Raw genomic sequence first — 27,077 nt, 5'->3', positions numbered from 1 at the left:
AGAGGTATATAGTGGTAACAAATGTATACATGTTTGTACGTAAATGTTATATATTAGGACGTTTTTAAAGGCTACTGTCTATATTATTAATTAAGCTAATGCATTCTTTATTTTTAACAAATACATTTTTTTTAAATCACTTACTAAAAAGACTAGGGAAAAGATAACCTTTTATCTTTGACTACAGTAAAACATAATTTCCAGTGCCCGCTTGAAGCAAATTTTATAATCACTATATAAAGCTCCTGATGTGACAGACAAATCAAACAAATCTCTCTCCATGCATAAGTTCTTTTCCTTCAACCCTTTATCAGTCTTATCCAATCATTTTTAAGCTAGCCATCTGCAACAAACTCATTATTACTGAACAAAATAAATAAAAAAGAACTAAAATGTCTAAAGTCCATTCATAAGCATTTTGTTAAACAAACTCAAGGTGGATTTGATCCTTGAGTCAATTATGTGCTTTGAATTAAAGGCGTTAAGTCAAAACATGTATCGGTAAAGCGTGCTAATGGTGTTCGCTCTGTCTTTTATATTCTCTGCAGAAATCCAGACAAGTAAGGCTGTGTGTGTACACAGATGTCGCAATGCCAGCGACCACAATCTGACTGCGATTAATGGGGCAGCAAGAGAAACGTTAGGGAGCCCAGCCAAGACAACCCGCTGCCAACCAGCAGAGATGAGCCAAAAAAAGAGAAAGAAATGCCAATTCATGACCTTGATTAAGAAATGAAGTGGGTAAATGAACCAAACTGGAACGGAGCAGGAAAACTTTGAGAACATCATCTGACGGAGCGAAAGGAAAAGAAAAAAAAAACATTTAATTTAGTACAATCCTAAAATTCTTTCACTGCCTGAAAGTTTTCATCCCCTTAAGTTTCCATAGGCACTTGAGCTGCTTGTATAATGTTATTTACATTGCTTAGCTGTAATTAGGTGGATAAGAGCTCTAGTCCGATCCCGTAGCTGATTGCCGTCTGAAACCGTGATGAAACTTTGGTTCATCAAGAGTGCACTTTCTAGGAAGAGCATTTCTGCTAATCTCTGTCATGCCTGGGACTTAATGTGGCTTCCAAAGCTGTGATGGAGAAGATTCCCATCCTGACTCTGTTTTAAAAGGTTTATTTATTGTTTAGTCTATATTTGGGATTTCCTGTTTTTGAAGAATGGATGTAACCAATAATGCAGCACACACACATCCTATAAGGAAACATATATTTATCTATTTTAAGGATTCTTAAAAACATAGAAACACATTAAATAATGTAATTATAAAAAGCTCAACTTGTAATACTGATTTTAACCCATGGAGGCCGCCATTACTGTCTCAATGGTGTATAATATCAGTTCCGCTTACAGGGAAACTGAACCATAGCAACTACAAATTATTTTGATCTGTATTATTAATATAATATAATATAATATATTTTTTCTGCCCAACTAACTTTTGTAACATATACCGATTTAAAGGTTTTAGGGTCACTTTCACTTTTTCCACATATTACTATAATAGCAAATCATTAAAACCATGGAATAACAGAGATGGAACATAATTATGTCAATAGTTATAATAACAACAATTATAATAGTTCAGAAAAGTCAGTGGCAGACAGTGACCTCTTTTTTCGAGGGCGCTCAATGCGAAGTTCGTCACAACATGTTTGTAGCCCATCATGTGTGTGGTTCATCATTTCAAAATATGTGTTCAGCGCATCAAGTGAACCTATGTGCATCATGTGTCTTGTCAAAATAAGTGCATGCTGCAGATGCATCTAAAGGGTTTATGATAAAAGAGACGCTTGTGTTTGCCAGATACTTGCATAATCTCATGCATAATCAGAGTTTAGTGTTAAGGGAGTGTCTTGCGTAAATTTTGTGAACGTGTCTCATTTATCACAAACGGTTTTGACACGTGTGCAGCAGGCACTTATTTTGATAAAACACATGATGCAGATGGTTCACATCATGCAACAAACACATATTTTGAAAACACGAGCAACACATGACACTCGGATGAGCAGTTACGAGCCGTAAATGTATTCAAAAACTGAAAATTGTTAGTTTAGTGCAAGGTTTTAATAGAAAAGGTTATTTAACCTTCTTAGACCCGAGCTTTCTTCCAGCTGGGGTTAGGAAAAAACAATAAATGTAATAACCAAATATTTTTGTTTGAACATGAAGCAGTGTATGTGAAGAGTTTGGTTCCAAAACGCGATAAACGCCATTTTTGAAAAAAATGAGTTACTGCCAAAATCAGTATTATATCAGGTCAGTAGTTAAAAGTAAATTCTTAATTTTACGCAAAATCCAATATCCGCCGTGTTATTCTGTCATCTTTTCTCCCTTTTTTCCCAAAATGCGATAAACGCCACTCCTCCTTTTTACAGAACGCAATAAATCCATTCCTGAAATTACAGCCCACCAGTCACGCAATGTAAACAAACAATGGCGGACGCGCTGAGTACACGGAGTCCTAGTTTTCCTCATCTACTTTGTACTTCGTGATCAACAAACAAAACAAAATAATACTTTAATTGCATTGATAAACCTGTGATGGTTTTCTGTGACGGGAAAGAAACGTAAGCTATCAACATCTAATAATTTCCGCGATAGGCACTCGGTTGCTTGTTCTCCCGACAGCATCAAGCTTCTCATGCTAACACATCGACCCCAGAGGATCTTATGAAAAACTTTACATAATTTTACTCAAAGTCAACGAAAATCGAGCAGGACCAAAAACATTTTACAGCTGATTGCTGTGAAAGACGTTAAGCGACGTCGTAACCGCAATGACAGTGATCTTAATATGACAAAGTAAGTGTTTTGATTAATGACATTAATGTTTATATTTTTAATTAGTGTGTACAACTAGTCAACTAAATGAATATAACATGGCAAAGATGAATGCACATTTATATAGATTTATATTCAATAGATTTATAGCATTTTGAATAAAAACTTGTCATGGATTTATTGCATTTTGTGGAAAAAATAATCCGTTTTTATAATAAATCTTTGAAAATCAACTTATGGATTTGAATTTTTTATGTTTTTATAACCTAAAGATGCTATGTGAAAGTTTGTAACAGAAAATAGTTGTTTTCATCTTGTCACTTTCTTGGTATAGAAAACACGTTTTTACCAAAATTTGTCAAAATGGATTTATTGCGTTTTGGAACCAAACTCTTCATTTGTTCATGTGTGTGTACAACAGGTTCAAGTTACACAGAATTAAGAATTATGGTGCAAACAACAAATAAATGTGATGTCATCCAGGTCTTATATTTACTTACTGTTATAAAATATTACATTTTTTTAAATTCAATTTTATTTATATAGCACTTTTAACAATTGTTTAATAATGTATACAATTGAAACAGTACATTTAGATTTAGTGTTTAACACGTTGAAATAGCTCTCAGAAATGTTCCCAAGCCAGTTTGAGACCCCTGCCATAGAAGAACCAATTTTCAAAAAATAATTTTTAACATGCAAAGAACTTTCTGTTTAAAATAAAGAGTTAATATTAGGTTTGGTTTAGTTACAAGTAATTATGCATAATTTACTGTTATTACTATAGCAAGCAAAGTATTACTCTGTTTGTGTATATTTAAGGCCAGAATTACTAAATGGGGCAAATAGCGTGAGAGCTCAATTCCAAAGAAGCGCCGATGGGAGTGGTAATATCTGTGTGTTATTTACTAAAAAAGTGCATATTAAATAACACAGTCGCAACAGCTGATTTCAACAATGATCAAAGCAATCTACTAATAGCAGCGCAAATTAGTTCAGGGTTGCAAATAAGCAAAGCTGATCTTGAGTTTAGCACCACGGACATCGCAGCTGAAAATTTGGGGTGTGTAAAGGGGATCGCACACCGGCCGCGCAGCTCAGCGCCACGCCGTTCTAAAAAAAAAATCAAACACATTGTTTTCTATGAGTATACGCACACCGGCCCTGCCAGGTGCTGTGACTCAGGAAGTTGCTCAAATCCCAATCGCGCCACAGAGCACCACTCACATAGTTTAACATTAAATAACCTCATATTTGTCCCAAATCATTAACGATTAACATTGGCTGCTAACGTATATTTTGCATTTTGAAGTAGACGCTATCTGACGAAGCTCGCGCTATTTAATGTGCACTTCCGGTTTACAATACCTCCGAGTTGTTAGCAATAATTGCTAAAAATAATTTAAAACATGCTTTTTCCCAGTAATATCACACGTGAAAACATTAGTAAATCATGTTGCATGAATTACTTAAATAATCCCAAAAAAATTGCGTCTGAAAGGGAAACTCCTAGAAATGCATATGCAATAAGGTCAGTCAATAACTAGACCACACCTTTTCAGAGCCAATGATCAATTGCGCGTCTTATGTAAATAGTTATTTAACGCAAGCTGTTAGTAAATCTGGCCCATAGTGTTATTAATGTTTATTTTTATTAATGTTATTAATGTGTTATTAATGTTAGTGTGTACACGAGCTCAGTGTAGGACCACAGCACCGCTGATGCTGAGCCTGATGTGTGGAGGGAGAGCAAGTCTAGGCAAGGCCGTCCTTGGCAGTGCCTGATGGCAAATTAGGCATTGAGGGAACATGAAATGGAGCGAGCATGTCAACAAGAGGTCAATCTGCAATGCTACTCGTGAGACAACAAAGAACCGATGAGAGGAGAGAAAGCAAGAAAAGAGATGGAAAAAGTAACACACACCTGCATTCATTCACTTCAAGATCTGATTAAAATGCTGGAGAGCAAAAGCGTATAATCTGTGTCCAAAAACAAATGTGGGATACATGTCAAATCTGTGAGAAATGATCAATTTAAATGACTGACAAAACGTTTCCATTTTCTGGAAAAGTTTGTGTCTAGGCCGAGGCCGAGTGCCTTTCTAACTTAGATGTAGCTGCTTTAGTTTCATTGTTTAAAAGAAAAATGGCATAGCACATCTGGTCTGTAAAATGTCTGATCCAAGTAGGCCAATGCAGCGTGTGTGTGTGTGTGTGTGTGTGTGTGTGTGTGTGTGTCTGAGAGAGAACTGAAAACAAAACAAACAGCATATGGAATAGAGATCAGGTCTGATAAAGATCAGAGACACATTATGTAAGGCTAATGGCAATCACCTCTTTCTGGTACAAAATAAACTCAACAGCAGGTCACTCCAAAACAGGCAAACTCCTGTTCGCAATATTAAAGATACATCTGCCAATAATTCTGTTTCTAAACATGGCTTAAAGGCTACACCCTTTCCTGCAGAGGTCACACCAAATTCACTTATGGTTTTACTTTCTTTTTTCAATAAATGAATAGCTATTTCTTATTCCTTAACTGTATTTGAGTGTGACTTTTGAAAAGTTAAAATAATTTCCCTGTCATGGCTTTAAAACCATCAATATTCTGAGATTCTTTTAGACAAGATATCAAAACTAAGAGGTGATAAGCATAACGGCTGGATATAATATTGAAAAGTAAAATAATAATGAAAAGTAATTGTAAATTTTTTTAGGTCGAATGTTGATTTATGTAAATATATAAAAAAATTATTGTGTTTACTTGCTGAAAAACGGTTGATTTTTCAACAAGATATGATGTGAAACAGTGTTGTCCCCCTCCAGATTTCTTATGTTATTGCATATTTGTCACACTTTAATGTTTCAGATCATCAAACTAATTTGAATATTAGTCAAAAAATAACACAAGTGAACCCAACATGCAGTTTTTAAATTAAGGTTTTTATTATTAAGGGAAAACAAAACCCAAAACTACATAAACTACATCTTGTTGATATCTTCATGATGACGAGCACGGTGAGGACCTTCACATGTGAGTATGGCCTCTGAAAGAGAGTTTGTCTTGAACATTTTTTGGATGATTACTGTGTAGGCCAGTTGAGTGTTTCCAGGTTCAGGGTGTTGAATGAAGCGGACCTCCCAGTGATGGCGGACGTGACCGGGTTGGACCACACCTACAGCTGCATCTCCAGAGCCGTTCAGCCACCGAAGAAGAGGAAGAGAGATGCTGAGCTGCAGGAGGACCACCAGACGCTGGAGGACAGGTACATGCACAACACCGCTGTTATTCCTGACCTTTGCCCAGCACTTTTCAGGCCTCCAGTCTCAGCACCATCTGCGGACATGGCAGCAGAAGAACCTCTCTACATCAACGGCCGCTCCGTGGAGGACTTTTAGGACATCTATCACTTCACATTGGATCCAATGCAAGAAAGCCCTCTGGTTGGCTTCGTCCCTACAGCCAGGGTTTGGTCTGAGGATCAAACAGCCCTTGTGGGAGAAACTCAACTGTCCCAGTTTGTGAGAAGAAGAGGCTGATGGATCCATCCGAATCAGAGAGATCTTCTACACACAAGAAGCTGCTCCTCTTTGCATATTATGTGGACATCAGAGAAGAGCCTTCACCACAATGACGCCAGAGAAAGAAGACCAAGTGCTGAATAGATAGACAGCTACAACACATTTTAGTCACACTTTTGTATTAGTGCATAAGTTTACATTATACAACAGTTCTTTCTGGTTCTCGAATCTGATTGGCAAAGAGCCTTTCTCAGTCATGCGATATTCTACTAATTACGGAACACCACAGTAATCCCTTCACCATTTGTATCATTCTGCCACCTACTGGTCATTTTAGTATTAGTGAAGGGGGCTTTTTTAAACACATGAGCCATACGCTCACATATCTGTGACTGGAAAAAGCTGCCACCACAGCGGATGGTCACACACACACATCCATGGGCACAAACGCTGTTTTAAAACACTTTCCGTGTATCTCAATAAGTTCCCTAGATTCAGTCTGTGGATCCCAATCGGAAGAAGTGTTGGTCAAGTTACTTGGAAATAGTAATTAGTTACTGATTACTTCCCTAAGAAAGTAATCCCGTTACTTTACTGATTACTTATTTTCAAAAGTAATTAGTTACTTTACTAGTTACTTTACTAATTACTTTTAAAAAACATGATGCACGACCTGAATATGCTACAGTATAAAGCAACAGGGCCCGGTTGCATAAGGCACCTTAAGTGTAATTTTCTCTTAAATTCATCCTTATGTTTAATTTAAACTTAACTCATTCACCGCCATTGACGAGTTATCTCATCATTTATGAGTTCATATTTAACTAATAAATATGCCTTTTTGGACGAATTGAAAGTGTAATACCGCAAATCGAATTTATCAAAAAGGGAAGTTTAAATTAAGATTTAATTGTTATTTTAACTGCCTTTATGTTTGATAGTCATTCTGAGTCTGATCTCTAACATAAATTCCTTTACAGAAACGCAATTTTTTAAGCTTTTTGCTCAAAATGTTGTATTTTTGAAGAGAAATATCCATATTTCAGTGGTTAAATTAAGTAGAAAAAGTAAATATATAATGAAACGTTTTTTCCCCATTTTGTTTGTTTGTTTGTTTATTGTTTGTTTGAAAGCAGAGGGTGTGTTCTTTAATTTAATATAATTTGTATGTTTATATATTTATAGAAAATGATTTTTCCTGCAAGGAATTTTGTGAAACTTTTGTTAAAATCACAAAAATGCAGGTGGGCAACTTTTCTCAAAAAGGCTGGCGGTGAATGAGTTAAGAGTGTTGCAAAAAAAACTTACGTTTTTTCTGTTGCATCTCCACGGCAACAATAGTATTTTATAACAACAAACCTGGGTCGCTGTCGTGAAACATTTAACGATTACCCTTAATTAAGAGAACCATTTAAGGGATTATACTGTATGCAAATGACCATTTTTGTCCACAAATGCGTATAATCCACGAAATACAGGTAAATATAGTCTGTAGTTTACATCAGATTTCACGTGAACGTGTATGAGATGGAACCGCAGCGGTCATGATTTGAGGTGAAAGTTTTCGCTGTAGATAAAAGTTTTATTCCCACGCAGAGTGTACAGCGGACGCTGATGTTTTTGTCACCTTTAACTGGGTTAAACTCAAAGTAATGTCGGTACTTCCAAGCATTAAACGCTGCATAGTCTTGTTCTCTTCCGCGCTCCATGTTGTCTTTTCACGCTCAACACTACACTGACTGATGGCGGGCGGCGCTCATACGTCACTGTCAATCGACTTGCGTCTGCAGTCTGCAGGACTTTGCTCTGGAGCCTCACTTTCACAAAATTTTGCATGTTCCATTTAGAAACCGTCCAAACACAAACAATACATAGGGAAACTTTGCCTATATCGAAGTACATACTCAATCTTTTTCCTACCACCTTTAAAGATTTTTGCACCCAGACAACCTATCCAGCTAGAAATTAGTCTTAAAGGTCACCCAATATGGCAATTTGTAATTTTAGTCTTCGGTGTCCCCAGAATGTGCCTTTGAAGTTTCAGGTCCAAATACATTTTATATAATTCATTGAAAAGGCCCATTGGGTGTGCATGAAAAAAGTGAAGTTTTTGTGTCTCTTTAAATGCAAATGAGCTGCTGCTTCCCTCTCCATCTATACCAAAAACATACACAGTTTTAATAAGACTATCACCTTACTTCATTGTTCACAATTAACGTGGGGTGATGAATTGACCTATGGCTAAGCCACGCCCCCTCCACTCACTCGGACAAAAAAATCAACATTCGGTGATGGGCGCTATGGCAGCTGTCACAGTAGGAGACATTTCACAGGAGGCAATTGATGATTTTTGGACAGAAAGACTCTATATCATCTCGAAGTCACCAAAAGGGCCTTAACTATGCATATGCATAGGGTTATATTAATAATTTTATTGTTGAGAAGGTCGATGAAAAGCTTACAGGTCACAGTGTAAACGCAATAAATCGCATCTCGTTGCCATCAGTATTTACATGAATCATTCAGCACAACATTGCTATTACAAATAACATTTATTATCTCAGTTATTTACAGATACGTTAATGTAGCTAAGTGACCGGGGGGAAAACAATCCAACCGTCTCCATTGACTTTGTATAGCGAGAGGCCGCCTCCTTGTCATTTCTGGCTTATAACAAAAAAACCAATAATGCCTAAAAGCTGTTGTGTGACAATATGTACAGCTAACAAGCCAAATAACCCAGAAATAAGTTTTTATAAGCTGTCGAGCAGTAAAACCCAGCCTTTAAGGAGAAAAAAGTGGATCGTCGACTACATTTCTCCCTAGTGGACGCAGTTCTACTAATATGAGTAATATGAAAAGTTGCCTGTTTTCCACTTTTGTGTCTTTAAACGCTCGTTTTTTGAGGTTGACAGCGTATAAAAACTTATTTCTGGGTTCTTTGGCTTGTTAGCTGTACTTTGGACTGTTGTGGGTGGGGCCTGCACAAAGTGACATCAGTTTGCTCAGAAAATGGCTTGTCAACTTGTCCTATGAGACTTTTGAGGTTTTACAGGGATTTTATAAAAAGGAGTGGGCAGATTTTTTTACACACAGGTGACTCACAATTATGTTTAAAAAACAAAAAGTAAATTTCTCATATTAGGTGACCTTTAAAGAGTTTGTATGTTAAAATTCCAATTAATGAAACTATGGGTAAATTTTCAATTATAAGTTAACTTGTGGAAGAAACATTTCCTGATGGCCAGAAATCGTTCACCCTCCTCATCACCCACAATCATTTCCTATCATAAATACAAGTGACGAAATAGCCGTGACCCTTCCGCAATGCAACTGTCAGTAAAATTACTGCTCATCATCATTTTCCCTTTTAAGAGCTTTTTGAACTCGCGTTCTCCTCCATCCACCCTGTTAACGGTCTTTCATCCTAAACTAGCTCTCTGGCTGTGCCCTTTCCCATCTGAGCCCCTCCTTTTCTTCACCTCCTCCCATTTGTCTGTGCTGCTGTAAGGACACAATGTCCTTTTTGCTTGTTTGGGGAAACTGCAGAAGTAAATAAATTAGAGCGGAGGATGCCGTCATGATGGCTGCGTTCAGGTTTTAGTGGAGGAAAATAAACACGTTGTCCACATGAGGTTCGCTCTGGCTGAGGCTGCTGCTGTTCTCAATCTGAACGCATTATCACACCAGCAGACCGAGAGAGACTAAATGAGAATTAAAAAGGTTGACCTTAAGAGTTTATCTGATGTTGGCTTATAATAGACCGTAAAAGAAATGTTCCTGTCAAACAGGTGCTTTCCCTTCTGTGTCAGGGAGCACTTATTTAGGGTTCTTAGCCAAACACAAAAGAGAGCTAAAGTCTGTGTGTGTGTGTTTGTATATGCATGTCATCAGCGGCAAGGTTCTGCTAATCCAGTAGCAGTGTGTGTGTGTAGAACAGATCAAGAACATGATAAAGATCTCATGAAATGGGGATTGATGTGCACAGCTTTCTTCCCCGTGTTAGTAAACTTGAAGTATGTAAACACTTTTGGGAGTACTTCGACTCGCCTGAAAAGTCTGCTCCCCTTCTCACTCTCATAATGGGAGAGGGAGGGTGTTACTGCGCCGAGTCGAAGTACTCCCAAAAATGCTATTACGCCATAAAATATAGTTCCTCTTTTAAATCCGCTTAGAAAAGCGCTACGTTTTATTTTGTACCACCAAACTTGCTCGTATAACTACTCGTCTTAAATAGGAAAAAGGTTGATGTGTTTGGTCACTTCTAACTTTATCTCTAAATGGTACCATTGAATGAATGGGGCTAAGCTAAATGCTGTTGAAGCGTCGCAGCGCGCTCCAGCACTTACGTGCACGCACACAGATGATAGAGGGATGTATCAACAATTCTTAGTTAAGGTAATAACATATTTTAATATTGAAAATGACTATTCCTTTAATCAGTCTCGGGCATTTATTTTATATACACTAAGTGCACACTAATAGTAGGGGTGAGCGGGGCACAAACTAACGAAGGGTTAATCGCAGCTCCTTTACACTCTCCTAAAGGATTATTAGGAACACCATACTAATACTGTGCTTGACCCCCTTTCGATTTCAGAACTGCCTTAATTCTATGTGGCATTGATTCAACAAGGTGCTGAAAGCGTTCTTAAGAAATGTTGGCCCATATTGATAACATCTTGCAGTTGATAGAGATTTGTGGGATGCACATCACGGGCATGAAGCTCCCGTTCCACCACATCCCAAAGATGCTCTATTGGGTTGAGATCTGGTGACTGTGGGGGCCATTTTAGTACAGTGAACTCATTGTCATGTTCAAGAAACCAATTTGAAATGATTTGAGCTTTGTGACACTCCTGCTGGAAGTAGCCATCAGAGAATGGGTACATGGTGGTCATAAAGGGATGTACGTGGTCAGAAACAATGCTCAGGTAGGCCATGGCATTTAAACGATGCCCAATTGGCACTAAGGGGCCTAAAGTGTGCCAAGAAAACATCAAATCATTACACCATTGCATTAATGAGAAATTGAACAGGTGTTCCTAATAATTCTTTCGGTGAGTGTATTTATACAGGGCCGAGCAATCTGTGCTTTTGTTTTTTTTCTCTTACTGTCATAAGATGATCTCCTATGAATTTGTGAGAAGTTTTGATGTGTTTTGGTTAAGATATTGAAAAAAAAGTGTTTTGGAGGCATAAAAGTAAATTTCTTCATCTTATGTTTTTTTTTATTTCTGAGTTGGGTGTGTAAGTCACCAAATCCAACCTTATATTATTTGAATTACTGTCTTGTTACCTAAAACATAACTCCATTTTGAAACATGTCAGCAACTTCTAGTAACTGATAGCTGGGATTGAAAACATTTTTTACATTTGTTACAACTAAGCCTCCAGTATACAATGATAATGAAATGAAAACAATGTAAATACTATTAATCAAAATGATAACTGTTAATACAATATCAGATGAAATAACTCACAATTATGATTTTTTTTCTCTTAATTGTGCAACCTGTGCAAAAAAATCTATATGCATTGATGCTAAATACAAGGATGGTTAGATGAAGGATCATGAAGGATGAATGTGTGGATATCTATCTATTATAGACAGATATATAAACAATATCCACCTTTAGTGTATAGACAGAATTTTATTGAATTGCTTGTGTTTAAACCAAATTTTCTAGCAGGTGTTACAACAAACCCAAAGCACTCCTGTTACTTTTGGTGTAATTCTGTACGATTACGGTAGGTCCCACAAACGAACTTAAGAAAAAGTGTTCATTTGTAGCAGAGATGTATGTGTTGATTGTGTGAAAAAATTATTAATATTTTTTGAATGATAGAGCCAAAAAATGTAAGGTTGTGCCCTGCTCTCCCCTACTAATAAAGTCATACTAATACACACTAATAGTAAAAATACAAATAAAGATTGTACATTAAGAGTATCTACTGTAAGACATATTGTCATTTTCAACATTTTAGTAGATTTAATATGGTTTTGCAGTTTGTTTATGGCTATTTTTATTCAGTGAATCACTTTAAACAACCAACAAAAATACTAAATGAAAAAATATTGCTTCTTTTCTGGTAATAAATTTGACCTGACCTATTTTTGTGGTTATTTTATTTCCCTCTCTACAGACAAAGCTGGACAAATGATATAGCTTGAAATTTTCACATTAAGAACTCAAAACATAATATAATATTACAGCTCCACCTTGTGGCAGTCAACATCATCTCTGTTTCAAAATAAGCAGACTGTTTTGCCTCCTGACTACTAACTTTTTCTATATTGCTCATTATCAGTAATGTGTCCCCTAAAAAAGAAGTCGTCTCTCAGAGGACTCTATGATCTTACCTTGGTCTGAAAGCAGCAGAAGAGTTGGGTCAGGTAAGGGTGTTTTCTGGCCAGAGCTAGGATGCGTTTCTCAGTCATTGTGCAGTCGACATCATCATCCTGCAGAATGACGTCTTTCTTCAAAACTTTCACTGCGAAAACCTCATCTGTACCCCTTAACTCAGCCAACATCACCTGCACGACAAATACAGACAAACTCTATTCAGACTCTTCTGTAGGCACTAGGTATGGGGCGATTACCGTTTTCACAATAAAACATGATAAAGTGTATGGACGGTTAGTATTTATTTTTTACCACAGATATATTAAAATTGTGATTTTCAAAAATAAAACTTGTTCAAATGTTTTCACTGTGTGGATCAGTGCTTTTTGAACATTGCCATCTCATTTGAACATAATAATATTGATAACCGTGATAACTTTGTTCACTATAATCATGATTTTTATACGTCGCATCCCTAGGCACCAACAAAAAAACAATATATTCACTGTTGACAAGAATTCAAGTGATTACGTTACGGGTAAAGAAAAATGGGTATAAAAAACAGGAAAAAGTACTGTTTAAATGCACTTTTATTGAAAAGATTTAAATACCAGTTAATGCTAGGCAGCGGAAAAATTGTGTAAATAATCATACATTTAAATTGAGTCTATGCATTAAGTAATTCAAAAGTTTAATACATGTCAGACTATTTATAAAATATGAGTGCTCCCAGACCGCAGATGACTCGGAGCTGCCGACTTCGGTGAGGATCAGGCCCGAGTTGTCTGCTATATAGGCTGCTTTGCAAGCACTTTAAAATTGAGTGGTGCTTGATGCCAATACAAACTATCCCTTTTAACACTGGATGTTTGAAAATAATTTATTCTATAAAGCAACTGTATTTGTGTACATAAAAGAGAGACGGGATTTCATAGTGCTATACCTTGCCGAAGCTTCCTTTCCCGAGCACTTTGATGAAGGAGAAATCATTCAGACTCATCCGTTTGACCTCAGCCGTCCTCAGTTCTCCATTCTCTCTCTTCTCCTCTGATTCATTAGAGATTTCATCATTCAGTGAGGAGCACAAGTCCGTCTTCAGCTCTTCACCTCGATGGTCAAACGACAGCGCCTTCCTGATGTTCTCCAGATCATTTATGTCTAAAGAGAGAATAAAAACATTTGATGCTATCTAGTTTACCTTTAGCAAATGTCTCAATCAAGTTGTATTTCTCCATTTTATACCATGCATCTCATATTTTGATGGTTTAATCAAACTGAGGGGGTCATTAAAGATACTTTTGGTCACTGCACCACCTACCCTGATCACATGGTGAGCTGGGTGCCGATTTGGATCGATCTTCTTCTATCTCTGGGGATATGGGTAAAGGATTTGGTTCTGGACCCTGAGAGATCTGCAGAAAAAACAAGACAATGCTGTATTTCATCTTTTATTAAATCCTGTTCATTGCTTCACGAGACCAGTATACTTCCTATGAAATACAGCTGAAGGGAAGAAAAAGTTGCTGTGTCCATGGTGTATTATAACAGATGATTCATCCACTCACCCTTTTTCTCCTCTGTACGCTGCCGGAGAGTTTATCCGGAGTGACTCCAAGGTCAGACAGCACCTTAGCGATGCCCCTGGCGTCTACCCCACAGTTAGGAGCTACATTGCTTTGGCAACGTTTGTGAACATTCATCTTACAAACTGAGAAGAGAGGGAGAGAGGATAATTTTAACAGTGGCACTGACGGGTACAGGTATCCTACATGTCCCAGAATGCACCGCTCACCTTTACATTGAAGCCCTTGCCGCAGCAGACCCCACAGCAATGAACCGCAGTGATCACAGAACGTCAGGACTTTGTAGTTGTGAATACTAAACTTATGAGGCATGTTGACGCTGAAGCGCTGGGAGCCCACCTGCAGGGGGAGATAGAGGATCACAAAGATGCTTTTAAAAGTTGATTTCATAAGGTGGAAAGTTGCAACATCAGGCACTTTGCGGTACTGAAAACACACAAACCTAGGTGTGGTACATTATGATTGTAATCTTAAGACAAATGCAAGACAAAAAATTGTCAAAATGCATGCATCCCTGCTGTCACTGGGGCAGTACCTTTCAAAAAGTTCCTAATATGTAGCATTAAGTACAGATATGTATACATTTGACACCATGCTTTGCCACCTGTACTGAAAGTTACTCTTTCAAAATACTTAAGAAAAATGGGTCAATGTCATGACATTAATTATTTTGTGTCTGAATGGTTCAATTAAATGTAAAAAGGGTTACAATTTCAAAATAAATTTGTAGATTACTTACATACATTCTCTTGGTAAAGGACCAAGTTTAAAATTTCTTGTGTTATTTAATTTTGAAAGAATATTTGGGGGATAATTGCAAAAATGTCAATGTGGTATAACCGGTCTGTGTCAATTGGTGTAACTAGTATTTTTTTAATGAAAATATAAATTGTAATTATCTAGTTTAGTGTAATATGATTTTTACATACATTTCAAGCATGATTTGTCAAAGATTATTTAGAAACAGAGCTGTTCAGTGAGGACAAATATTTCAAAAACACTTTAAAATTTACATTTAGAAATAATAAATAAAATGATAAGATTTTGTTGATGATTACGTTTACATTCCATCAAGGTGGATAAAATATTTAATATTTCTCATTCTTTGGCGCAATTGCAAGTTACACCATTTGACATTTTCAGGTCCATTCAGTCTTAACTTTCATAAAAATGGTACAAATTTTTTTATTGCATAAAATTAACATAAATACACTATGTGCATTGAAATAAACCTGATGCCAGTGGTGGCTCAAGACTGCTTATCCGAGGGGCACAAATTCAAAATATGTGTTGGGAGTGTCATGTGTGTTGCTTGCGTTTTCAAAATATGTGTTTGTTGCATCATGTGATTCATGTGCATCACGTGTTTTGTCAAAATAAGTGCCTGCTGCACACGCGTCAAAACCATTTATGATAAAAGAGACGCTCACATAACGGGCTACATACAGAACATACATGTTGTGACAAACTTCGCAAAAGAAGTCACTGTCCACCACTGCCTGATGCCTGCTTTGAAAACAAGTTTTTAAAAAAGATTTTTGAATTTCTCATCTTGCCAAACCGTTTTTTTTTCACTGACTCAAATACAAAACAAAAATAATTGTGAATAGCGTATTTAATAGCGCCGATAATTTGCAAAGAATATAAAAAATATCTTCAAAAAAGTAACAAAAATTTGTGCAAACTTTAAAACATTGTTCAGATCTTTTGTGAAACTCTAAAGAGACATGAGAGCACATGTAAAAAAGAGAAACCATGCAGGTTTTCAGCTTAGTCTCAATTCTAGCTGGAGAAACAGTTGAGATATTAAAGAGATCTGATCTATGCCTTTCTCTCACCTCTTCTGTGGTGTCATCCTGTTTCTTTAGGCCTGCACATTTAGTGATGATCAGCTCATGACAACGTTTATGAACCACACAGGTGCACACTAAAGATGATACAAACAGATCAGACAATGACATCAGCAGTCACATCTAAGACTCTCATTATTATTGTATGCTTACACAGCAAAATCACCAGTGTTACATGCACACTGCTGGTTCAAATACTGTATGGGTACCACTAGGTCTGGTGTATACAGATAACAGTGTTTGGCCTACAAGGCAGATATGTAACTCAGTCCGTGTTAACTCAGCTAAAGTCTTTTTTTGTGATTTGCTGTTTTCTACATAATATCATCCTGCATAATATACAGAACATTCTGTGAAAATAAAACCTTGATATTGTTAATATTGACTGAGTTAGATCATGTCAAGTCTGAACTCATACTTATCATTCGACTATGAGACTCTAAAAACCTGGATTTTAAGAGGTTTATATCCATTTTAGCACTTTTCTTTATTGAGCTTATCAGTACTTAAAGGTACTGTTTTGATGGTGTTATGAGACATTTAAATGTTGTCTACCTACCTTGGCACTGATAACCCTGCTTTCCTAATACGCCCCTGCAATGAGAGAGAAAGAGGATTGATCCTCAGTTATGAATCCTGTTATAAAGCAGGGGCAGCGGTAGCCATAGACGAAACAGCAGAAATAACAGTTCATGATAATGCTCAAAGATCATTTTTAAACAGTTTTACTCTAAAAGATCTAAATATTGGTAAGTTTCTAATAGTCTTTTTTTTATCATTTTGTATGTAATATACTTTATATTAGATTGTCTTTCAATGGTTTTTTGGTGTGCCAACCAAAATTGGTTTACCAGTAGCCCACTGTCAGACACAAATGGTCCCTTTGCTGTCACTGGGACAGTATCATTTAAAAAGATTCTACTAAGTAACATTTATGTACAGATATTTATGTATTTGGCACCATATGTACTGTACTGCTGAGGTACTATTATGAACTTTTTGGAAGGGTACTGCCCCAGTGACAGCTAGGGAACATTTTTTGACCACTTTTACTGACAGTGCAGGTGAATTAGAAATATCTCATCAGTCAAATCAGTCAATATTTTCTACTGAGAAACACAGTTTTGTGCTACAGAGATGGTGTATTATTACAGTATTATTACTGTATTATGTATTTTTACTAGGGCTGTCAAAAGATTAATTGTGATTAATCGCATACAAAATAAAAGTTTGTGTTTTGATCATTTATTTGTGTGTGTACTGTATTGTGTGTAATTATTATGTATATATTAATACACACATATATTTTAAAAAAAAAAATTATGTATCCTGATGCAGGCGTAAGCTGAAACGCGTAGATCTACCTTTTAAATTTTGTATGTAGCCCAGTGAATTAAAGGCTTTTTAATATTTTTCTCACTTGAGTGCCTTGGATTTTTGTACATTTATTAAATTATTTATGTATGTAAATGTTTCTCAAATGCATACATATATAAAAAATTATTACACACAGTGCACACACATATATTATGCCAAACAAACTTTTATTTTGTATGCGATTAATCATTAAAGTCTTTTGACAGTCCTAATTTTTACCCTTGGCACTAAATAATATCCTCACATGTCCATTGTTACACTGTTAAAAACAAATACATAAAATGTACTGGTAATTGTCTGAAAAGGCATTATCCATTCATTTTTTTTTGACATTTCTATTAAACCACAATCCAATGCAAAATTCAAAATACAATATAGGTAAAACAGCTATGTAAAATAACATCTTTCTGTTAAGACAATGTGCCCTATGTATTTTAAATGTATGTTGTTTGTAACAGGAATTCTGTATGTTGCACTTCCCAGTAAAATTATTTGCCAACTGTTAAGCAACTCCATTATATTTATTTCCCAAGGCCATGTTTGCATTACTGTATGTGCATGCTAATACACCCTGCACACAGTCAGGTTAGTAGTAGTACTAGTAATTTAATTATTTGAATTAGGGATGCATAACGATTAATCACGATTAATCTATAGCAGAATAAAAGTTTTTATTTACATCATATATTACACCTGAACTGTGTGTATAATAACTTTGTATAGATAAATGCACACACATGCATGTACATATTTAAGGATTGTGTATATACGTTTGTATATTTATGTATAATTTATATTATGTATAAATATAAATACTTAATATATAATATATATTTTTCTTAAAATTATACATGCATGTGTGCATATTTATATATACATAATTATTATACACAGCTCACACACATATATGATGTAAACAAAAACTTTTAATCTGCTATAAATTAATCGCGATTAATCGTTATGCAACCCTAATTTGAATAAATGTGTAGACTTTCATGATGTATGTTTTCAAATTGACATCCCTTTACACATCAGGCCTGAAGCTCATTTGCTAAAACATTTATATAGTCATATACTTCAAGATCTCCAGATACGCGAGACACAGCGTGTCTAAGCAGAGCTCTTTTGTCACCGCATGAAGAACGGGGCAGAAATACTCAATAAACTTGTATTGTAGCGTCGTCGACGCTCTAAGCCTCAGGGCTTTTCCTGTCGTAGCTATGGCAACTCGACCCAGTGACGGTAAACCACCCATGAATGGACTTGTGAGGGGGGACTAAAAGATTTACCAACAGATGCAGCTGTACAAACAATCCGTTACAAAGCTGCAGTCTAAGACGGCAGGCGTCGACAGCGGCGGGACTTACCAGATAAAGTCACGGCAGTGAGAGCAGTAGGTGGGCTGTCTCAGGTATGTGGCCATGAACTTGTGTCCATTGACCTGATGCACCCTTCTCCGGACAGCACCCTGCCTCTTCCTGGGACGCATGCGCTCACGAAACACGCGCTCCTCATTCTCACAGCTTCTTACTGCGGGACACACAAGCAAATGAATATACACATCATCAATTATGCTACAACATCTCAATATTGCAAACGAAATATCGTGCATTGAACATTTATCCACACAAACTTGATGTATGGAAATGCATCCCTCATACAGTCCATTCCAGTTTATGTGTTATGCGTTTAGTAATTCAAATAATCATGCAATGTTAAAAGTAACTGCATGTGTTTATCTGTTTGTGTGATATGAGAGGCCATGCAGAGGCAACGATCGATAGAGCCATGGGCACAACTGTGACACAGGCACAATATTGGAGAGCTGTCAGACACTCTCACTAGGCCAGCAAACAAGGCCACAGGGGAGGAGCTCCACTCTTTCACTTGTGGAGAAGAGAGAACTGTGATCACTCAGGAGTTTTCCCTTATGTCAATGTAGCAGTCTGCTGCTGAGAAAGAGAGAGAGAGAGAGAGAGAGACAAGAGAGAGAGAGAGTGCGGCAAACTTGGAGAATCAAAACGGCACGGCGGGTTGTGCCAAGGTAGCGAGCCAACAGTCATCTCCTGTTATTAATAAAGCCACTGTATGTGTCTTTGAAATGTTCCTGCTTTTTTGCCAACACACACAGCAAAAAAACTTCAAGACTAATGTTAACTCTAGATACATCCGGTGGGATTGAAGATCTGAAGTGGCACAGCACACTTGGCAGAGCACATATGTGTTGGCCTGAGATTAGGTTGATCTGTGGAAAAAGCCTAACTTTTATTATGTGGTAATACTTGCCACCTGTTACATTTATATATTTATATATTTTTATTTGCAAAAAGGTTAGTTTCAGTCCTTGATTCTGATTTATATTAAAACGCATCTATGACCCCTGCACCCAATGATTCTGTGTATTACTGCGCAGTGCGCAACGTATAAACATATGTAATACATTCTGTTGAAAATTTTGTAATTTTAGTTTATGAAAATTGTGTTTTTTTATTTATTTTTTTATTTAACCTGAAAAATCTCATTGAGCCTTTACTCTATCTTCTTCTTCCAGGGAGACCTGGTCAAGACAAAGTTTCAAACAAAACGTTAATACAGAATTGCTTTAATATTTGGGTAACACTTTACAATAAGGTTGTATTTGTTAACATTACTAAAGTCATCATTAGCTAACATGAACTAATAATGATCAATATAGGGGTGGTTTCCCAGACAGGGATTAGCTTAAAGGAATAGTCAATTTTTCTAAAAAAAGAAATCCAGACAATTTACCCACCACCATGTCATCCAAAATGCTGATGTCTTTCTTTGTTCAGTCGAGAGAAAATTATGTTTTTTGAGGAAAACATTGCAGAATTTTTCTAATTTTAATGGACTTTAATAGAGCCCAACACTTAATACTTAACTCAACACTTAACAGTTTTTTTCAACGGAGTTTCAAAGGACTATAAACGATCCCAACGAGGCATAAGGGTCTTATCTAGCAAAACGATTGTCATTTTTGACAAGAAAAATAAAAATACACACTTTTAAACCACAACTTCTCGTCTATATCGGTCCTGTAAATTATCTGGATTTTTCTTTTAAGAAAATGGACTATTCCTTTAAGCCAAGACTAGACCTAGTTTAATTATAAAATATAGTTTTAACAAACATGCCTTACTAAAAACATTACTTGTGTGCATTTAGAGGCAAAACAAAGCGCACTGATGTATTTTAAGATATGTCAGGGCAAGTTGTTTTCAGTTTGGACAGCTCTTACATTTATTTTAGTCTAAAACTAGTCTAATCCTTGTCTGGGAAACCGCCCCATAGTTTTTCAGAATTTAGGAATCTTTGTTAATTTTAGATAATTCCAATACAGTACTTCCGGTTAATTCATTAACTAATGAAAAGACATATCAAGAGTTTGGTTCCAAAACGCAATAAATCCATTGTGACTAATTTCTGAAAAAACGTGTTTTCTATATCAAGAAAGTGAGAAGATGAAAACCACTAATTTCTGTTACAAACGTTCACATAGCATCTTTAGGTTAAAAAAACATAAACGTTTCAAAGATTTATTATAAAAACTGATAATTTTTTCCACAAAGTTTTCTTTTTCAAAATGCTATAAATCTATTGAATCAATATATAAATGTGCATTCATCTTTGCCAAGTTATATTCGTTTAGTTGACTAGTGGTATACACTGATTAAACATTAATGACATTAATCACTAACACTCTCTTTGAACACTGTCATCGCTGCTGTCATCCTTGGGACATCGTTGCTGAACTTTTTTAACAGCGATCAGCTGTAAAATGTTTTGGTTCTGCTCGATTTTCATTGGCTTCGTGTAAAATAATGGAAAGTTTTTCATAAGATCAACTGGGGTCAATGTGTGAGCATGACAGAAGCTTGATGCTGTCGGGAGAACAAGCAACAGCTGACATTTTTTTGTCTCCAGAGTGCCTCTCGTGTAAATTATTAAGCTTTGTTTATAGTCACGCTTTGGTCAGCAACGCGAGCCTCCGCTGATCGCGCGTGCGTCTCAAAAAAAGGAACGAGGCGTTTATAGTTGACACACTTGCTTTTGCACTATTCTTTGAACTGCAAAAAAGAGGATAGAAGAAGTCGTCCGCTGGAACAACGAACAACCCTGGTGCTTCTAACATCAGAACTTGATATATAAATATGAGAACATGAATAAAATAACACTCTTATAAATATGTCTTTATTAAACATTATCATTTCATTAACGTTGTTACTAAACAAGCAGTAGCCTACAGACATCTTAAGGTTTGTATTTTATTCCTTGTCCAGTGGTTCATTCAATACAAATTTAAACCAAAATTCTGAATCATATCGCCTCCCACTCTGGGTTGAGGTCATTTTTGTTGCGCGCACCAACGCACCCGTGTGGACGCGTCGAGTATAAACATATTTTTAGATGTTGATGGCTTACGTTTTTCCCATCACAGAAAACCACCACAGGTTTAGCAATGCTATCAAAGTATTGTTTTGTTTTTGTTTGTTTGTTGATCACAAAGTACAAAGTAGATGAGGAAAACTAGGATTCTGTGTATTCAATGTGCCGTCATTGTTGTTAACAACGTGTGGAATGGTGTGCTGTGATTTCTTGAGCGGATTTTTGCATTCTGCAGAAAAGGGGGAGTCAGCCAATCAGAATCAAGCATTTTAGAGTGCCGTTTAATAATCAGAGATAACAACTTGAACAAGCCTGAAACTAATAACACACTGTAACCCTGATGGTGCAAATCATTCTGACAGGTACAGTTTAATATTAAACAAAAATTAAATATAAATATGTCTTTTAATAAAATATATGACATTACATTTACAACTGATTAAACCAAATAGCATGTTCGTGACATTTAAACATCTTGTCTTGTCTTAAAATCAAAAGTACTCAAGGAAGGTCTGCATTTGGGAAAATTTAGCTAATTAAATATTTCAAATCAATATTTAATGTTCCTTATCTTATTTATAAGGTAAATAACCGTGTAATAAGATATCATACAGGCAGCACGCTGTTATCGCAAAATAAGCCCCTTCAGTGTGATACAGGACTGATCACACTGTCTGACTTATTTGAGATTTACTTGCGACCTGCTGCCTATAAATTATCCCTTACTTAACAGTTACAGCTTGTCATTTTAATAATATATTAGTAAATGCTGAAAATTAAATGAGCTTACTAAGATTAATAAATGCTGTAGAACAGAGCTTTCAAAACTTCAGATGGTAAGGCCCCCCAAAACATAGGAAAAGCTCCACAACCCCATTTGTATATTACATATATTTTTAATTAAGCAGATTGTATTTTTCCACAAAATTATCAACATTCATTAACCAGTTTTTAAGAATCTCGTGTAAATTATGAAAACTATGAGAAATATTTTAAAATTATTTAGTAAAATTATCTGGTTAAACATGACGTAACCATTCTTTACAAATATATTTAAATCCATAACACAACATACTTTCTGCATACTACTATTTAAAATTATAATGCAAAATGTGTAACAAAAGCTACATAGTTCACAAATCTATTGCAATGAATTACATCTAAAAAAAATCTAAAACCATTTACAAGCAGTGTATCTCCCCTCACTATAATGGGAAAAATGTATATGCTTTATGTAAATGTAATAGGGAAGGAACAATCATATTTCAGAACAATTAGAATAATTTAATTATTTTAATATTTTGATTTAACTTAGCCAAGGCCCCCTGCAGTACCGCGACGGCCCACTGGGGGACACGGCCTACAGTTTAGGAAGCACTGCTGTAGAAGTATTGGTCATAACTAATTCATAAAGTAATTTTTACCAAATACAACCTTATTGTAAAGTGTTACCAATATTTGTATTTTGTTAACAGTTTTCTAAAAGCAATAAGGTATTCGAGGCTTGTACTGTATCGTGAACACGGCTAAAGGGGATGCAGGCACTTTGCTTTCCATGGTTCAAAACCCCCCTTCAGATGTGACTTATTCATGATACAGGACAACCTCTCATTGCTCTCATGTATTGCTTACATAAAAACTGTCAATTTACGGCAAACATTTACACAATTAAGCCTTAAATGCATAAATGTTTCACTAATCATTATCAAATTGTTATTTCCTGTGACATTATAATAGATTGAGATATACTTACAACATGGAGGCCTGACTTGAAAAAACAACAACAAATGATCTGTAGATCTCTATTGTTTTCTTTCTTATCTACCAGCTTCTATATATTCACATTTACTAAAAATACAGTGGACTGTGGGAGGAAAACCAGAGTACCCAGTGTATACCCACGTTGTCACATGGAGAACATGCAAACTCCAGACATTCAAACGTTGAGTAGCCTTTCAAAATGTATCTTCAGGTTTACAACTGTTATCAGACAGAAGTTTTACATGACCTCTCTATCTATACTAAGTGCCCTTGTATGATAACAGTCAGAAAAAGGTCAAGGGTCACTTTCAAACATAATCACCCAAAACTTAGGTTCAGCAGACATACTATTCTTTTACAATTCTGTATCTACTATTGCTAACCTGACTCCATTTGGTTTACAATTGCATGTAGTCTTATTTACATTATCGAACCGTGACTGTATACAGTTCAGATACTTTCAGACACGCTACAGAAAAAAAGTTTAAACACTACATGCACACATCCAGCATGCATAGATGAATGAGTCACGACATCAAAACATCCGTTTTGAAGAGTGTAATTAATGCACTTTGCTATTTTAAAAACCCTCAGTAGTGAGTTTGACACTAAATCATGAGGATTAAATACATTCTGGCTGGTCCTGTTCTAATCACCATCTAAGGACAACAGAGCCTTGGTATCTGTCTAGTCTCTCACAGCAGACTTAGGTGAGACTGTTTCATCTGTATCACCCTCATCCTCCTCTCAACAGCGCAGAGAGAGAGAGAGAGAGAGAGAGAGAGAGAGAGAGAGAGAGAGAGAGAGAGAGAGAGAGAGAGAGAGAGTGGATATAAAACAGATGCACCTACTGTACTATCTCAGCAAGATCAGGCTGCTCATTTATCAGTGCTCTTCAATTAAAAGACTTACTAAGGGTGAGTAAAACTCACCTCACATTCACTCGCTCGGCCAAAGTTTAAAATAAATCAAGAAAGTGTACTCGGATATTAAACGGAGCAGGACCTGCTAGTTTTAAGATAACCAGGCACTATGTTTACCACAAAGTCCTGTCACATACACAGGTTTACTTTTCGACATACAATGTAAGACCTCACTTTTAGCCTTGTACATCAGCCATCGCCTAGCAACAAGCAACAGATGCCTAGCAACAGGTGTAGCCATGCCCCTGAGGGTGTGGTGCCCTCTGCTTGTCTAATAAATTTAAGGCTTATTAATGACATTGTCCATCACATTACTGTCCCACATAATCTCCATCTCTTTATTTTTTTGAATACACAAATCTTCTTTATGTACAGAGAGGAGTTCAGTCTGGCGGGACACCTCGTGTTCCCCAAACATCCAACACACACCAAGACCATCTGAAAGTAGTGTACATTTAGTAATAAGAGTTCCTTTTAGATTTTTAAAAAAGGGGTTAATGCCTTAACCCTTAAAATGACTAAACAGAAGAAGAATGAATGGGGCTAGGCTAAATGCTAACACATTCACGACGCACTGTACAAAGATTAAGTGCATGCATTGAAAAAAGATAGGTATGTATTAATTTGTCTAAATTGAGGTAAGAACATAGTAAAATATTGAAAAACTGTGGTGTTATATTATGTATATGACAATGGAGCAACACACAGTACTCAAAACATAAAACAGCACACCAAGACCATCTGAAAGTAGTGTACATTTAGTAATAAGAGTTGCAAGCTCCTTTTAGATTCTTTAAAAGGGGTTAATGCTTTTACTAAAAAATTACTAAACAGAAGAACCTTCACATACTGAGAATAAGGTAACACTTTATTTTGATAGTCAACTTTTAGTCATTTTACTAACCATAAGTAACTTTGCAACTACTTGTCAGCTTGTCAGTAGTTGCAATATAATTTATGGTTAGTAAATGTCCAAGGTACACTATCAAAATAAAGTGTAACATTAAATTAAACTAAATGATTGGATAATTCATTAAAATCTGCATAAATCTAAGCATTATTTTAATTATATAGATTATGATTAATGTAACGTAACTAATAAAAAAGGTAAAAACAAATGTAACAACTAATAAAAACATAAAAGCAATAAACCACTCAAGTCAGTGCATTACTGTAATTTGCCTTGTGTCTACTGTATGTACACCTCTCACTTATGGTAAAATCACTATACTGCACCAACTCTTGTGGTTATTGCTTTAATATCACTATAATTCACTTAACTGACACTTATTAGGACACTTGCAGAGTTTAAAAAAAGTTGCCAGTCAGCATCAGCATTTTTTATGATTTTATTAAGTTTAATGTTGCAAGTAGTTTAAATTTTCTTCTTTAAATATATAAACATATAATATATCAAATGCAAGAACAGACTCTCTGCTTTCAAAAAAAAGAAGCTATCTATGCATCCTATCTTCATCTGTTCTCTTTTATCACTTCTCAAATATGGGTAGTTTTTTTCAAAAATACAAAATTTTGAGATAATTCCATTTTTTTTTTACTTTTGTTAGAGATCAGATTAAAAATGATGATCAAAACATACACAGAGCTTTTACTGTTTTGGGATCAGTGGATGCTTCAGTGTTTTATAAGTTGGGTGAGAGCGCCACCTAGTGGAAAATAGCGGAAATATGGATTGCCGTAAAAGCTCGTCATTGGCAGTGAAGCATTTTCTCGAGATAACTTGTCAATGGTGAGGAAAAAGTTAAAGGTTAAAAATGGGTTGAGGACAACAGAGGTGAAAAAGACAGATTTTTTGTCAATAACATATTAAACCTCACTGAGGACATTTGTTCTAGCTCTGAATCTGATTCTCGTCCACAACCCCTTGGAAGCCAATGTGCCAAAAGCGCATACATTATTTTTGAGGTGTCTGAACTATTTTTGTAAAGAGCCATCAAACGTTTGCTTTGAAAAAGCAGTCAGGCATTAAACTCGCAGTGTGAAGAAGATTGAGAACAGTGTTTTAGAAGCTATTGAAGATTATTGGAAGTGATCTGTGACATAGTTATTGAAGGAAAGAGACATAACGTGGATCATATTCAAGAACAACAGCAGAAAGACTGTTACCTAACTAGTCGCAGACACTTTTACGTGATGTTAATCTTTGTACAGCATGTTGAATGTGTTAGCATTTAGCCTAGCCCCATTCATTCCTTAGAATCCAAACAGGGATGAATTTAGAAGCCTTCTATGCCTTCTAACACTTCAATGTTACTGCACGCCAAGGTCGAAGTGCTGCAAACTAAGTGCTCTTCCGTCATACAATATAGTTCTCATTTTTTATCCGCCTAATAAATCACCACGTTTTATTTTGTGCCACCATACTTACTCGTGTAACTACTCATGTAGCAGTCTTTAAATATGGAACAATTGAAGTGTTTGGTGGCTTCTAAATTCATCCCTGTTTGGAATGAATGGGGCTAGGCTAAATGCTAACACATTCACGACACA

General features: G+C 36.0%; 1 protein-coding gene across 1 annotated transcript in view; it reads right to left on the bottom strand.

The window, feature by feature from the left end:
- Window positions 1–27,077, bottom strand: part of prkceb (protein kinase C, epsilon b) — a 106,677-nt gene that overhangs the window by 33,433 nt on the left and 46,167 nt on the right. Inside the window, exons 3-10 of the mRNA XM_055170496.2 lie at window positions 18,843–19,005; window positions 16,658–16,692; window positions 16,087–16,175; window positions 14,458–14,587; window positions 14,231–14,373; window positions 13,984–14,077; window positions 13,609–13,823; window positions 12,683–12,856 (exon numbers count right to left, since the gene is read on the bottom strand). Of these exons, the coding sequence (XP_055026471.1) occupies window positions 12,683–12,856; window positions 13,609–13,823; window positions 13,984–14,077; window positions 14,231–14,373; window positions 14,458–14,587; window positions 16,087–16,175; window positions 16,658–16,692; window positions 18,843–19,005 (1,043 nt within the window). The remainder of the gene's footprint in view (window positions 1–12,682; window positions 12,857–13,608; window positions 13,824–13,983; window positions 14,078–14,230; window positions 14,374–14,457; window positions 14,588–16,086; window positions 16,176–16,657; window positions 16,693–18,842; window positions 19,006–27,077) is intronic.

The sequence above is a fragment of the Misgurnus anguillicaudatus genome, chromosome 11 (genome assembly GCF_027580225.2).
Source record: "Misgurnus anguillicaudatus chromosome 11, ASM2758022v2, whole genome shotgun sequence".
Lineage (NCBI taxonomy): Eukaryota > Metazoa > Chordata > Actinopteri > Cypriniformes > Cobitidae > Misgurnus > Misgurnus anguillicaudatus.
The sequence above is the reverse complement of the archived record's forward strand: the minus strand, read 5'-3'. Positions and strand labels throughout refer to the sequence as shown.